General features: G+C 40.0%; 1 protein-coding gene across 2 annotated transcripts in view; it reads left to right on the forward strand.

Moving 5' to 3' along the window:
- Positions 1-10,625: 10,625 nt before the first annotated feature.
- Positions 10,626-16,969, forward strand: part of WDR11 (WD repeat domain 11) — a 53,664-nt gene continuing 47,320 nt past the window's right edge. For both annotated transcript variants that reach the window (XM_054581616.1, XM_054581617.1), the window contains exons 1-3: positions 10,626-10,745; positions 11,718-11,829; positions 15,809-15,962. In XM_054581616.1, the coding sequence (XP_054437591.1) occupies positions 10,660-10,745; positions 11,718-11,829; positions 15,809-15,962 (352 nt within the window). In that variant the 5' untranslated portion in view covers positions 10,626-10,659. The remainder of the gene's footprint in view (positions 10,746-11,717; positions 11,830-15,808; positions 15,963-16,969) is intronic.

A 16,969-nucleotide genomic window follows, 5' to 3' on the forward strand; every position in this document is an offset into this window, starting at 1 on the left:
GTGATTAGGGAGACAAGGTAGAAAACACCACTCTGGCAGAGGAGCAAAAAGGAAAAAAAGATTTTAAAAAAAATGAGGAGAGCTTAAGAAACATTTTGGACACCATGAAGTGTAAGAACACCCACATCATGGGAATACCAGAAGGAGAAAAGAGCGAGTAAGGAATCAAGAACCTATCTGAAGAAATAATGACCAAAAACTTCCCTAATCTGGTGAAGAAAAAAGACACACAAATCCAGGAAGCCTGGAGTCCCAAACATGTTGGACCCAAAGAGGCCCACACTGAGACATACCGTAATTAAAATGACAAGACTTAGAAAGACAAGGAGAGAATCCTAAAAGCTGCAAGGGAAAAGCAGAGAGTTACCTACAAGGGAGCACTAATTAGACTGGTATCTGATTACTCAACAGAAACACTTCAGGCCAGAGGGAGTGGCATGAAATATTCAAGGTGATGAAAAGCAAGGACCTACAACCAAAACTACTTTACCCAGCAAGGCTATCATTTAAAATCAAAGGAGAACTAAGGAGCTTCCCAGATAAGAAAAACCTAAAGGAATTTGCTAACACCAAACCAGTACTGCAACAAATGTTAAAGGGCTTGCTTTAAGAAGAGGGAGAAGAAGAAAAAGAAAAGAAAGGAAAAAACCCCCAGAGGACAATAGTCTAAGAATAAAATGGCACTAAATATGTATCTATCAATAATCACCTTAAATGCAAATGGCTTAAATGATCCAACCAAGAGAAATAGGGCAGCTGAATGGATGAGAAAACAAGATCCATCTATATGCTGCCCCCAAGAGACCCATCTCAGATCGAAAGATATACACAGACTAAAAATAAAGGAATGGAAAAAGATAATTCATGCAAACAGAAAGGAGGAAAAAAAGCTTGGGTAACAGTTCTTATAACTGAAAAAATAGACTTTAAAACCAAGGCTATAGTAAGAGACAAAGAAGGACACTACATAATAACAACAGGAACAATCCAACAAGAGGATATAACCCTAGTAAACATTTATGCACCCAACATAGGAGCACATAAATATGTGAAGCAAATCTTGATGGACATAAAGGGAGAGATTGTCAGGAATACAATCATAGTCAGGGATTTTAACACCCACTGATTTCAATGGATAGATCTTCCAGACAGAGAATCAACAAGGAGACAGCGGCCTTAAATGACACACTAGATGGATTTAATTGATATCTTTAGAGCATTTTATCCTAAAGCAGCAGAATATACATACTTTTAAAGTGTGCATGGAATGTTTTATAGGAGAGACCACATGTTAGGACACAAAACAGGTCTCAATAAATTTAAGAAGATTGAAATCATGTCAAGCATCTTCTCTGATCACAATGCTATGAAACTAGAAACTGATTAACAAGAAAAACACTGAGAAACATGCAAAGACATGGAAGCTAAATAACATGTTATTAAATAATATATGAGTCAACAATGAGATCAAGGAAGAAACCAAAAGATACCTCAAAACAAATGAAAATGAAGACACAGCAATCCAAAATTTGTGGTACACTGGGAAAGCAATCCTTAGAGGGAAATTCATAGCATTACAGGCCTATCTCAAAAATGAGAAAAAGCTCAAGGAATCTAATTTCACACTTAAAGGAATTTGACAAAGAAGAGCAAACAAAGCCCAAAAGTGAGTAGAAGGAAAGAAATAATGAAGATTAGAGCAGAAATAAACAAAATAGAGTCTTAAAAAATGATACAAAAGATCAATGAATCCAAAAGTTGGTTCTTTGAAAAGAGAAACAAGATTGACAGACCTTTAACCAGACTCATCAAGGAAAAAAAAGAGAAAGGACCCGAATAAATAAAATCAGAAATGAAAGAGGAGAAACAACAACTGACACCAAAGAAATACACAGAATTGTAAGAAAATATTATGAACAGCTATAAGCCAACAAACTGGACAACCTGGGCAAAATAGGTAAATTCCTAGAAACATACAGTCTTCTAAAACTAAATCAGGAAGAATCAGAGAATCTGAATAGACAGATTAAACCTAGTGAAATTGAAGCAGTAATCAAAAAATTCCCCCAAAACAAAAGCCCTAGGCCAGTTATCTTCAAGGGGAAATTTTATCAAACATTCTGAGAACTAACATCTCTCCTCAAAATATTTCATAAAATTTCATAAAAAGAGGAAGGAAGGCTCCCAAACTCATTTTACAAGACCAGAATTATCCTAATTCCAAAACCAGATAAAGACACTACAAAGAAAGAAAATTATAGGCCACCATTCCTGATGAAAATAGATGCTAAAATCTTCAAGAAAATATTAGCAAATGAAATACAGCAACGCATCAAAAAGATCATATACCATGATCAAGTGGGATTTATTCTAGGGATGCAATGTTGGTACAACATTCACAAATCAACAAATGTGATTCACCACATAAACAAAATGAAGGATAACAACCACTTGATCATATCAATAGATGCAGAAAAAGCATTTGATAAAATTCAGCACCCATCTATGACATAATCTCTCAGCAACGTGAGAATAGAGGGATCATTTCTAAACACAATAAAGGCCACATATGACAAACCTACTGCCAGCATCATGCTCAATGGGCAAAAACTACTAGCATTCCCCTTAAGATAGGGAACAAGATAGGGATGTCAGCTTTCGCCTCTCTCATTCAGCATAATACTGGAAGCCCCAGCCACAGCAATCAGACAAGAAGAAGAAATAAAAAACATACAAATGGGAAAGGAAGAAGTGAAACTGTTATTATTTGCTGATGACATCATACTGTACATAAAGAATCCCACTTTCTACCAAGAAGCTACTAGAACTGATAAATAAATTCAACAAAGTAGCAGCATACAAAATTAACATCTAGAAATCAGTTGGATTTTTTATGCCAATAATGAATTAACAGAAAGGAAAATTAAGAAAAAAAATCACATTTATGATTGCTAAAAAACAAAAAAAGAATAAAATACCTAGGGAAAAAAATCTAACCAAGGCTGTAAAAGATCTGTACTCAGAAAATTTTAAGACACTGAAGAAAGAAATAGAAGACACAAGTAAGTGAAAGTACATAGTATATTCATGGATAGGAAGAATTAACATCATTAAAGTACCCATACTACCTAAAGGAATCTATAGATTCAAAGCAATTCCTATCAATATTCTAATGATGTATTTCACAGAACTAGAAGAAATATTTCAAAAATTTACATGCAACCACAAAACACCCTGCATAGCAACAGTGATCCTGAGAGACAAAGTTGGAGGAACCACGCGGCCTAGTATCAAACTATACTATAAGGCCACGACAATTAAAACAGCATGGTACTGGCATAAAAGCAGACACAGAGATCAATGAAACAGAATAGAGAGCCCAGAAATAAACCCACACCATTACAGTCAATCAATATTTGATAGAGGAAGCAAGTGCATGCAATGGGCTAAAGATAGTTTATTCAGTAAACGGTGTTGGGAAAGTTGGACAGATATGTGCAGAAAAATGAAATTAGACTACCTTCTTACACCACACATAAGAATAAGTTCAAAATGTATCAAAAACTTAAATGTTAGACCCAAAACCAGAAAAATCGTAGAAGAGAATATAGGCAGCAAAATCTCGGACATTGCTCATAGGAATTTTTTTTTTTATCAGATATATCTCCCCTGGCAAGGGAAACAAAAGAGAAAAATAAACAAATGGGACTACATCCAACTAAAAAGTTTTTGCGCAGCAAGTAAATCATTAACAAAATATAAAGACAACCCACAGAACAGGAGAACATATTCACTGATACATCTGGTAAGAGGTTAATATCCAAAATTTATAAGGAACTTACAAAACTCAACACCAAAAAACCAAACAACCCAGTTAAGAAATGGGCAAAGGACCTAAATAGACACTTCTCCAAAGAGGACATACAGCGGGCCAATAGACATATGAAAAGATGTTTAACATCACTAATCATCAGAGAAATGCAAATTAAAACCACAATGAGATATCATCTCACACCAGTCAGAATGGCCATCATCAATAAATCAACAAAAAATGGTGGCGAGGACGTGGAGAAAGGGGGACCATTTTGCCCTGTTGGTGGGAATGCAGACTAGTGCAGCCACTGTGGAAAATAGTATGGGGACGCCTCAAAAAATGAAAAATGGATCTGCCTTTTGACCCAGTGATCCCACTTCTGGGAACCTATCCGAAGGAACCTAAAATGCTAATTCGAGAACATAAGCACACCTATGTTCATTGCCGCATTGTTTACAATCACCAAGATATGGAAACAGCGCAGATGTCCATCAGTAGATGAGTGGGTAAAACAACTGTGGGACATTTACACAATGCAATACTACTTGACTGTAAAAAGGGAGAAATTTTACCCTTTGCCACCTGGAGAACATTATGCTCAGTGAACCTGGAGATGGGCCTGAGATTATTATGCTGAGTGAAATAAGCCAGTCAGAGAGAGACAAGTACCAAATTATTTCACTCATATGTGGAATCTAATGAACAAACTAAACTAACAGGAGAAACGGGGGCAGATTCGTAGATGGAGAGCAGGATGAGAGCAGGAGGGGAAGGGAGGAGCGACTGAGCAAAACGGAAAAAGGACTCATGGATGTGGACAACAGTGTGGTGGTCGCTGCGGGGAGGGGGCTCTGGGGGACTAAATGTTTATGGAAAAAAAATACCATAAAGATTAAATTAAAAAAATAAACAGGAAACAGTCATTTAAAAGAAGCCCATCTTCATGTAACCAGTCATCACATAATTAATATTTTTTGCATTCACGCTTTTCTGAAACTTCCATATTTTCTGCAGTAAGCATTTATTTATTTTGTAATTAAAAATTTTAATAATAAAAAAGATAGTCATACTCACTCCTGCAAATTATTTTTTAATAAATAACTTAATAGAATTAAAACCAACTAGAAGCACAAAGATATTTACAGTAGCTTTATTTTTGTTATTTAAAAAATTATAATTAAATATTAGGCAATAATGGAATAGCTAAATAATTTATATTCCCTCTACCAAATATTATGAAGTCATTCAAATGATAATTATGATGACTATATAAATATTATAAATGTGGTTATGATAGAATGTTCAAAGACAAAATGAACAAGATGTATGCATGTTATGCAGCTATGTAAAATATATCTTCATTTGGCAAGAACTGGGAGAAATGTATAAATATAAAAATAAGTACATTAGCAAATGAAGAGCATGGATAGGTTTTTTAAAATTCTTATATTATTCTCCATATTTCTTTTTTAAATTTTTTTATTGTTTAACCTCCATTCAAAAATATTTATTGATTTTAGAGAGATGAAGGGGAGACAGAGAGAGACAGATAAAGAGAGACAGAGAGACAGACAGAAACATTAATGTGAGATAGAAACATTGATCTGTTGTCTCTCATGTGTACCCTGACTAGGGATCGAACCTACAACCTAGGTATGTGCCTTGACTGGGAATCAAACTGGCAAGCTTTTGGTGTACAGGATGATGCTCCACCAACTGTGCCGCCAGGTTGGGCTCTTCCTCTTTCAAAAAGTCAAATGAGATGGTCCTGAGCAAGCGTTTGGAGGATAGGTCAAGGGCACTGTGAGCTCCCTGCTTTGTCTTATGCTGGTGTCTGGGCCTCTGGACTTAGTGTATCCACACTCAAGCCTTGTTACAGGGCAGATTTAAATTACAAGTCAGTAATCTTGAATTATGTCTTAAATTATAAGTTGGTCATCTACCCTGGGTAGAAATACAGGCATGACACTCAGAGAGTCAAAGTAATGGTGGTGAATTGGCATTTATTTTTAATCACCACAACTGGAAGATTCTGTGAAACACCAGCCAGTGAAATCCTTAAACCTGTTAGAACATCTCACAATCCACTTCCACCAAAGTCCAAATTTTTTAAGAAAGAGAAATCAATAGAATCATTTTTTTCCCCCCAGTACATTATGATCATGCACCAGATATGACCTGGATAGGTTATCTAATTTATGAAGTGCTATCCATGAGTACAATGTGAAGACACTGTTTATTCGGACTAATAAGATTCTGAAGGAGAAGCCAAATAAGAAAGTCCTCTAGTTTATTCTTCCTTAAAAACTCAGTAATTGGATAAGCGCACGCTGACAGAAGCTAAGTGGCCCCAGCAATGAGATATGCTGGCAGGTCAATTATGCGGGCCATCTGGAAAGAGAGAAAGGACCAGAAAGGGTGACTGAGAGGTGAAGGGGCTGACGTGCCTTCTCATCCTTAATACCCGGGACAACGATCACATTGCAGAGTCTTACATGCCCCAGTTTTATCCCCTAAATCAGCCCACAGTCACAGAGTTCAGGGCGGCAGAGTTAGGGCAGGACGCTTGTCTGCCTGTCTGTCCAGCTGCAAAGTCCTCATCGCTCCTAGCAGCACCTAACTGGCTCTCCGTGTGCGAAGGGTGTAAGCGGGGCACGTCCCTCACATGCCCTGCTCTGGAGAAATCCATTTCATCATGGCTACCTTTCTCAGAAACGCCCTTTAGCCTAATAAACCTCAATTACCATGTCATAACGTTTAGTGACTAAGCCATTGTAATATCATAATTACCTATGACATAGAGACATGAGTAGCCAAATAATAAATCCAACTAATGATTATCCACAAGGGGTAAGGTGTGGGCGGAAGGTGTTTAAGGAAAATCCCACAGAAAGATAAGTAGATGCTAAGTCTAGGTTGTCCATCCAGGACTCCTTCAATAGTCCTGCCCTCTGTACTGCCAGCTTCACCTTCCACATTTCTGGGTGCCTTTCCTTTAAAATGTTTTGCCTCCACAAAGTATACATCCTAGTCCGCATTTCATCCCCTGTGCGAATTCCCCAACCACTCCTCAGTCTCCCAGGAGAGCAGCCATGTATCCTAGACAGAACCTTGGCATTAGCATGACAAAACCCAACAAAGGTTCCCCTCTGTCACTGACTACGAGTGTGATCTTGGCTAAGTCACTGACGGCTTCTGAGGCTGAATTCTTTCACCTAGAACATGGGTTGGGAATGCCCACAACTGACGAAACAGGGTTGGTTCAGACTTCAAATGCTTCTGTTCAAATTGTCAAGGATTGGCCAATTCAAGGTACCAATGTTATAAGGAAACGAATCTAACAAATGAAACAAATGTCTTGGTATGCATTGACACTGGAGGGGTGGGAGGCTGAGCAATCTACATCAGGAGGAGGTTTTGAGTGAAGACACAGCAGAGAAGCAAGGCTCGGGGTCCCAAGCCTGGGAGCAACGCGAGACAACAGCATCCTCAAGGCGCACAAGGCCCTCCCCTTGAAGAGCTGACCCTGCCGCACCAGAGGCGAGCCCCAGGCAGCACCCGCTGACATAAACAGGATGCGACCAGCAGGGTGGCTGAGCCTGCCCACGGCTCCTGGGGGGCACAGGTTGCCTGGTCCTGGGGGGCACAGGTTGCCTCGTCGGCGGTCAGACAGGCCATGTCTTCGGTTGTGTGAAGACAGCCTAACTTTTAAAAAAATATTTTCATGTTCATTACATAATTAAAACAGATATTTAAGCATACAGGTTGTTATAACAGTTATTTTATACTAACCCAATAGCAAGTCTCAGAAATGAAATAATAACATCAGTTCTATTCAGATGATAGTCTTTTACTACCCTATCGAACCAAGCAGGCAAATTGTCGTGCCACATTTAGTTCATCTTTCATTCAGACTGGAAGATTTCTGTCTAGTAACAGCATATCCCTCTGGCCACATAAGTCCTCTCACGTTTCATGTTTTCTGTCAGAATCACAGCGAAGGTGGATCAATGCACTCTCTCTCCTGCTGGTTGGAGAGGCTTTGTTCCGCAGTAGAGATGGAGAACGCTATAGCCACTCCCTGGTTGGCTTCAGTGAGATTGGTTATTTCTAGCCTTATCGGTAGGTCTAAGTTGCAGCAAAAATGCTGATAACTTCTCTAAGTCAAGCCTCTTATTTTTGGAGAAATAACTTTCATGGTTATTCTTTTTAAATTAAAGTATAGTTGACATATAATGCTATGTCAGCTTCAGGTGTGAAACGTGGTGATTCAACATTTATATTACTTATGATGTGAACATCGCAATAATTCTAATAACATCTGTCACCATACAAAGTTATTTTGATATTATTGACTATTTTCCCTATGCTGTCCATTACATCCCTGTACGTGAAGGGGAATAAGAAGTACAGACCTCCAGCTACTAAAAAAAAAAAAAAGTCAGCTTGACTTTTTAGAAAGAGCTGAGTTAGCATCTCCAGGCCAAGCTCAGCATGGTCGGCCCAGAACTGTGATTCCCCAGCCCTGCCTGGTGGTCCTGATTGTGGCTCCTTCAGCCTTTGTTTTAAAGCGAGCTTCTGGGGTTTTAGCATCCTGGTGACTGGCAGCAAATTCAACTCCACTTTGACCGAAATCCTTATCACTTCTTCCCTTGTAGGCCACACCTTAAATAGAGAAGATCTTTCTTCATATTCAGGATGGGATAGCTTAGGGAGGCCAGTGCTGTCAATGAAAACAGGAGGTCTAGATTTATGCCTCAACTATGCTGGTGAACATTAAAGTGTAGCGCAGGAGCTCCAAATCAGGAAGCTGCTTAAGTGTTCATGATACTCCAAAAAAACCCCACCCACCTTGTGGACTAGCTGATGTAGACATGCTATTTATTACTCACCTTCCAGGGGAGTGCACCCAGGGGGATGGGGTGGGGGGGTTGGTGTGAGAGAGAGACAGCACTTCCTCCAGCCTGAGGCTTCTTATAACAGGGTCCCAGACAAAGGAGGCATGTGTTCTACGGGTGACTCTAAACTACATTACCTCAGGATGTACGTGCAGCAAGAAGCAGTCACAGGACAAGAAGGTTCTCCAAAAAGGAGATAAGGAGGGAGTTACAATCTACTTCAAAAACAATACACGGTTCCTTCTGGCCAGTGGCCACGCCCATTGGCCCCACAGGTGTTTAGGAATCTAAGTGCTGTGTTAGGCTCTGTCCAGTTATTGTCTAATGTAATGCATTTAATTGCCCAGACTGCTGCCCCAACCCCTGCTAGTCATCCATCATTTGCCTTGACTATGAAACATCCATGTCCTCAAGGTAGCTTACAGATTCACACTAATTAATACTTCTTCCTCCAAGAAGGGTAGGTTCTGCCCCTCTGCTTCTGTGAGTTCCTGCACTGACTTCATTGTCATTGCATGCCTGACTGACCTTATATTTATGGCCATTTAAAACTCCTACACCACCAATCATTTATTGAGGACCAGAAGGAGTGCTAGATGTTGAGGAGAAAGGAAGATTGTTTTTTTGTTTTGTTTTGTTTTGTTTTCCTGGCAGGAGTTCTAAGCCTCCTACAGTATTTATTCTCCTATATCAGAGTTGCCTAAAAATGTGTTAGTCTCCCCTGCTAGACCGACATAGCTTCAGATAACAGTAATGTAGGGCATAAATTCTGAAATAGCACAGATCAGCAGGGGGGAGTCATTTCTCAGAGGCTACTACACAGCACTGTGATAATGTGCCAGACACAAATTGTGGTTATGTTCTGATGAAGAAGGGGAGGATGAATTGTGGAAGCCAATTAGCAATCTTTGTCACAAGAGACATGAAAGAGTTTTAATACGTGAGTGATAAATTTAGACCTGTGGGTATGGTCTTCTCTGGTGGCCCCAAAAGGACCAGTCGCAAGGGATGTGGTGCAGGGAAGGTAGCACAGCCGGGGCTGGGAAGCAGCAACAATGTGTGGTTGCCGAGAGCAACAGCCAAAACATGTTTCTTGGCTTTAACAAGTATGTGGATATAGCAGGTGATCTTTGAGAAAGCTGTTTCCTAAGAGTGACAAGGTGGACACAAAGATCTGGGGTGACGAAATTACCAGTATTTTGTCCGTTTTGTTGATTAAGGAACTAAATGTATTAGAGGAGAAACAGACACCTGCAGAAATCATTGTTGCAAGGCACAGGGGAAGGAGGGATTGTGCCTGACTGGAGCAGAGCCACAGAGGAAAAACTGCAAAACGACTCCAACAGGCAAGCAGGCCCTGGGCCTCAGGAATAACGCTTATTTTTTTCAAGTATTTCCAAAACCAGATATGGAGTGTTCTCAAACTGGGAGATCTTTATAGTCAAGCCATTACTCTCATTCGTTTTCTTGCTTTCTCCATTTCATCCAGTTAATCCCCTTCATTTAATTACTCTATAAAATGCATGAAGACAGAGACTTATGTCTTCATCACGACACCCCCATACCACCAACAGTGCTTAGCTTGGTAGTTGCCCTAATTGACCAAAGGAAGAAAGGTAATTGAGACTTTTTAGCACTTCTTTTCAGGATTTCCAGAAAGGTAGAGAGGTCTCCGCAGCTTCAATTTGAGGAAAACAGATACGATTGGAGGGGAGCACGGGCTTCTATACACAGTGGCAGAACCAAGGGAGCTGCGGAACCCTGAAGAAGGCGGGACCGGGAGCGGTGGAACAAGGTCAGGGAAATCCAGGAGCGGTGGAACCTTCGATCCTGCGGAACCAAACGGCGGAGCGCACAGAGCCACCCGGACTGTATTTGGAACGGAAGTGCAGTGGCCGCCACTTCCGGATTGCCTGTCGGCTTCGAGGGCAGGGTTTAGCCGCGGCGATGTTACCTTTCACGGTGAATTTCAAGGTGTCGGCCCGCACCCTCACCGGGGCCCTCAGCGCCCACAACAAGGCGGCGGTGGACTGGTGAGGGCGCCGGGCTGCGAGGCCGCCAGGCTCGACCAGGAGTGTGTGAGGGGAAGGGGAACAAGAGGTTTCACCCCCTGATTAGTTTGGCCTCGCCAGGACTGGGTGCCACCCTCACATCATAGCGATTTTCTTTTAAATGCTGGGTTTTTGTTGTTGCTATAAAAGTAGTAAATACCCCGTATGGGAACTTGGCGTGTGCCAATACATTTGCCCTCTTTCTTGCATCTTTGTTTCTCTTTGCTCTTTCCTGCACACTTTCCTAAAACATCCTATTTCGGTCTCTACCTCTCCTCCAATCTCCAGGCTTCTCTCCCCCCACAGCCAGTGCGCCTGACCACACTTTCTTCCCCTTTCTGCCTTTCTCTTCACTCTTATCTCTGTCCCTTACCTTGACTCATTCAACAGTGTGCGATCCTGTGCTAGGCACCTGTTCTATCCTTCAATTCACTTTTATCTTTTTACTGTAAAATAACACTGCAGCTTTGAAAATTAAAAATTAGACTAATGGAAAGCAGCGTTCTATAGCTGTGGCTGCTGGGAATTTAGGCAGGGGGACTGAAACCTCCTGTCCAGGGTTTGTCTTGTTACCTGGTTGGAAGGACCAGGACTGAAGTAGAGGTTAGGGAACATGATCCCAGGCACTTGGTGGATGCTCAGGATTCGAAGTTGAGCAATTCAAGGAGTAGACCCTCAAAAACAAATAGAAGACAGGAGACGCTGTATACTTTCTCACAGCTCTATATGCATATCTCTTAGAACGTTTTTGACCCAAGTGAAACGAATTTCAACAAGCATTTTTGAGCTTAGCTAAACCCTTTATTTAAATGAGATAATGTAAAATGCTGACCTTTGAGCTAATTTTACTAACGGTAGTACATATTCATTACATTTATCATTTATTTAGGGTGCCTCTTGACAAAAGGCCTCTTGCTTAGTTTTACTTAAATTTTAACATTACTGTTTTGTTAGGGGCTGGCAAGGTTTAATTGCTTATGGCTGCCATTCGCTTGTGGTAGTGATTGATTCCAGTACTGCCCAAACTCTTCAAGTTTTAGAAAAGCATAAAGCTGATGTTGTCAAGGTAAGTCAGATTCCACTTTGACCCTATAACCGATAGCCTGTTCTAAAGTAGCACTAGCATCTCATTAAGTCATATGTATAAATGTTGAATAGCTTTTAAATATAATAGTAATCTCTTCGAGGTTAACCTGCCATTACTATGCGGTTGACTTAACATCGATCTAGGATGAATTATTATGTGTTAGTTCTTAGGTTATTTTAAAGCTGATGGAAAAACACCAGTTCTATACCATTTGCTGGGCCATTCATTCATTATTAGTTTTGAGCACTTCGCATGTTCTAAGGAGAAAGAGATGAAAGCCCTCAAGCAATTCATTGTCTGGTGAGGAAGAATGAAAACACCAATGTATGTGGTGAGTGAGACTTGCACAGTGTGCTGCGGGGAGATGAGCCACCTGTTAGTCAGTCATAGGGATCTGGGGCGGATCACAGCAGTTTTCACTTCAGGAACCGGTAAGCAACGGGTAGCCAAAGGGAAAGCTGGGGGAGGCGCAGCACCGAAGCAAGGGAGAGGATACACAAAGGCAAGCCGTGTGCGTGAGGGTGGCTAAAGGGTGGGATACTCATGTAGGGGTGAGAAGGGAGGAGGCAGCCAGAGACGCTCACCTGCCCTGCAAGTCTGATAAGATTGTGAAACAATGTGGATTTTTAAGTAAGAGATTGATACGATCATCTTTGCGTGTTAGAAAGGCTCCGGCAGCAGTGGAGGATCTGTAGGAGGAGGGCAGTGCAAGGCAGTGAGATCATTCAACAGACTTTTGCAGTAATTTTGGCAGGAAATTCTAAGGGCCCAAAATAAAGCTGAGGCATGAAGGAGTCTTATTTAGTTGCTGCATAAAAGGTAAACTCGATAGCTTTGTAGCAATCAGTTTTAAGGGAAAGTCAGAGTATAGAATGATTCTGAAGTTTCTGAGTGACTGAATGACAGTGTTAATGTGATAAGCTAAGCGTGTGTGAAGTCAGTGAATTCAGATTTTCAACACACAAAATCTGAGCGGCCTCAGACAAGTGAATTAGAGTGATCTGAAATTTTAGGAGAGAGTGGAGACAGAGATTTGGAGTCTGTATTTATTTTTGATGACAGCTTTGACACATCCTATTATAAAGTTAACTCATGTAAAGGGTAGAATTCCATGGCTTTTAGTACAGTCACAGAGCTATGCGGCCATCGTCCCAATCTCGAAACTCCGAGAAGAAGCCTGCACCCACCCCACCCTTTTCCCATCACCTTCATCCTTAGGCAGCCACGAATCTACTTTCTGTCCTGTAGATTCACCTATTCTGGGCATTTCTTATAAGAGAAATCATGCAGTGTGCGCCCGGCCCTTTCGCCTAGCATCATGTTTTCAGGGTTCAGCCATATTAGATCATGTGTCAGTACTTTGTTACTTTTTATTGTTGAATAATATTCCACTTTATGGGTAAACTACATTTATTTATTGATGGATTTTTAGGTATTGTGAATAATGCTGTTTTGAACATTTCTGTACTTTTTGGGAGTGAACCTGTATTTTCATTTCTCTTGGGTATGTGCCTAGTAATGGAATTACTGACTCATGTGGTAACTATGTCTGACTTTGGAGGGACTGCTAGACTGTTTTCCCAAAGAGGCCGCACCATTTTACACTCCTGTTAGCTGTGTATGGAGATTGCAATTTGTCCATACCCTCACCAACACTTGTCATTGTCTGTCTTTTTGATTTTAGCCACTCTAGTGGCTATGAAGTGGTTCTCGTGCTTTGGTTTGCATTTTCCCGGTGGCTAATAATGTTGAGTATCTTTTCATGTGCTTATTGGTCATTTGCTTTTCTTCTTTGGGAATGTCTCGTCCTTTGCAGATTTCTAAATTGCATTGTCTTTTTTATTATTGACTTGTAAGAGTTCTTCGTGTTTTCTAGATCCAGGTTTCTTATCAGATATGTGATTAGCAAATATTTTCTTTCATTCTGTGAGTTGTCTTTCACTTTTTTGAAGATGTCCTATGAAGCACAAAAGTTTTTAATTTTGATATAGTTCATTTTATCTATTTTCTATATCAAGAAACCATTGCTTTTTACAATGGCAAGAAGATGTACACCTTTGTTTTCTTCTAAGAATTTTATAGTTTTAGTCCTTACATTTGGATTCCTGATCCATTTTGAGGACACACACAAACACGTGCGCACACGCGCGTGCACATGCACAGTGAACCAAGAAAAAATACTATTGTTTTTTTATATTAACCTGTATCCTGTGACCTTGCTAAACTGATTAGATCTAGTAGTTTGGGGAGGAATTTTTACATATACAATCATGTGATCATCAGATAACAGTTTCTTTTTTTCATTGATAATCTGTGTCTTCCGCTTTTTTCCTTGCCATACTGCGTTATATGGGGCCTCTGCTGCGGTGACTAGGAGTGGTGGCAGGGCATTCCTGTCCTGTTCCTGAGCCCGGGAGGGCAGCATTCAGTCTTTCCCTGTTAAGTCTGAAGTTAGGGTTGTTTTTTTTAGAAAAACATCATCTCTCTCTCTCTTCCTCCCTTCCTTCCCCTCTTCCTGCTCCCTTCCTCCCGCCCTTATGCCTTTTTGGCGTTTCTGGAGTTTTCATATAGACCCAAGTTTCAGTCTGGTATTATATTCCCTTCCTGTGAAAAATGCCCTTAAAGTTCTTGAGGTATATATCTAATATTGGTTGATTTTCTCAGCTTTTATGAGCCTGAAAATATATTTCAGTAATTGTCTTCCTTGTCGTACTTTAAAGATACTACTTTCCTGTCTTCCAGTTTGCATACTTTCTGGTGAGAAATGTGTGTCTTTGTTTGTCTGTATGTAGTGTATCTTTACGCATCTGGCTGCCTTTGGGATTTCCTCTTTATTTTTGGTTTTCAGCAGTTTGACTATGATGTGCCTAGGTGATTTTTTAAAACACATATACACCGCTGGGAGTGTACTAAATGAAATTCAAGCACTGTACGCCTATATACATACGTAAATATACATATACAAAGGTGTAAATCTCCTTGACATTGAAGAAGGCAATGGTTTCTTAAATACAGCAAAACAAGAGAACAGTAGATAAACTGGACTGCGCTTCACAGGACACCGAAAAAGCAAGAGGCTGGGAATTGAAATGTGGACAAGGCCTGCATGGTCCTGCTCTGTGGGGCTTGTGGTTCATGGGTTGGTGATAGGTCAGAACAAAGTAAATAAAATAATTACAAATCATGTGGTCAATGCTTGGAAGCAGACAAGCAGGATGCTGAGCTAGGGGAGGGTGTGTGGCCAGGGAAGGCCTTGGTGTGGGGCGTTTTATTCCTGACTCTGTATTTGATGCTTAGGATTAACCTGGTTTGCCCTGGAATGTTTATGTTTTTCATTTTGAAGATTCTGTTCTTACGATGTTGCTGGAGGTGTAAAGCATACTTTTCTTTTTAGAGAAAAAAACAGTTAATATTTTTTCCAATTTTATGAAAGAGGGACAGCCAGAGTTTTTCATTTGATTTTGTTTTTTCCTGCAAGGTTTTTTTCTCTGCAAGGTTTTTACAGTTCTCGATTTTCTCCTTTTAATTTGGAGAATAGACTACAGAAAACACTCTGCTTAGTGATTTTGGATTTTAGATGTTCTGTCATAATTAGATTTTATTATTGTAACATTAGAATGATCAAGTGGTATACCAATGATCATTAACATTTCATGATATGGTGGTCTGAGGTTTTTACCAGAGTTTACCAGAATATTAAGGCTGTACATTATTTTTCATATTTTAAAAGCAGGAACATGGTGATGTTTTCAAAAATATTTTAATTGCACCTTTAAAATCACAGCTAATAAAAATGTCTAACGTTCAAGATGGAAACCGTGTCCCTGTTTATTCTTCTAAATATTTTTGTAATGTAAATATAGACTATAGTATGGGTTCGGGGTGATGCTTTATGAAAATTATGTCCAATTTCATTCAGTGCAAGTATTTACCCAGTTTGATTTCTTCTTGATATTAGGTTAAGTGGGCCAGGGAAAATTATCACCATAACCTGGGCTCGCCATATTCCTTGCGCCTGGCTTCTGCTGATGTCCATGGAAAAATCATAGTTTGGGATGTGGCAGCAGGAGCGGCTCAGTGTGAGATCCAGGAACATGCCAAGCCTATTCAGGGTGAGGAAAGTCTGTGCCCTGCTGTTTGTGTTAATACGCTTACTCTTAGAGTGAGTTCCCCTCTCCCCTTCATATCATTTCATCACTTCCCAGGTAACTCTTGATTCTGTTCAGACTATTCTACTGATCTGAGTCTAGTTTTCTTTTTTCTTTTTTTAACCCTTATTATACTCCTGGGCATATTTCCTCATTTCTCAGTTGATCTGAGTTTTGGTAAAATGTATTCATTTCAACATCAGCCTTGGCCAAGCTTGATGAGAAAAATTAAGTTGCTATAGACAATCTTGTAAATTAAGCTAAAATATAAGTAAACTTGGCCAAACTGCTCTTTTGTATTAGCTCTCAGTACTTACTTTCTATTAATAGAGATGATCAAAATTTTTTTCTCCTATTTATATTGATCATTTGTTTGCTTATTTATTGACCTAAAACCAATACAGACTCTTTTTTTTGGGGTCTCAAGGCTTTGACTGAGTGGGTATTTTGAATGAGCGAAGTTTTAAATGACTGTTTAAAAAATATTTATTGTGTATTTACTGTGATCTAGGTACTGAACTAGATCTTTACCCTGTTTATCATTGTGGAAAAACATGAAATTACAAAGTCCCATTAAGTAATTCCACAGAAACATTGGGACAGTCTTTAACATAAAGTTTTCAGTATTGATTACTGCAAATAGCCTTGTATTTTTTTTTTTAATTTTGTTTATTTTTAGAGAGAGGGAAGGAAGGGAGAAAGAGAGGGAGAAAAGCATCCCAAATGTATGGTTGCCTCTCGAGCACCCCCTTCTGGGAACCTGGTCTGCAACCCAGTCATGTGCCCTGACTGGCGATCCTACCTGCGACCCTTTGGTTTGCAGGCCGGCACTCAATCCACTGAGCCACACCAGCCAGGGCGCCTTGTATTTTTTTTGAAGTAATATTTTGGATTACTTGCAAATTTTGACCTTGAGATTCTAATGTCCACAAAGCTCATTTTTATATAAAATTAACTTTTCCTCTGCAATC

This window comes from Pteronotus mesoamericanus, unplaced genomic scaffold (genome assembly GCF_021234165.1).
Source record: "Pteronotus mesoamericanus isolate MK-2021 breed Mesoamerican mustached bat unplaced genomic scaffold, CSHL_Meso_final contig_657, whole genome shotgun sequence".
In the NCBI taxonomy this organism is placed as follows: Eukaryota; Metazoa; Chordata; class Mammalia; order Chiroptera; family Mormoopidae; genus Pteronotus; species Pteronotus mesoamericanus.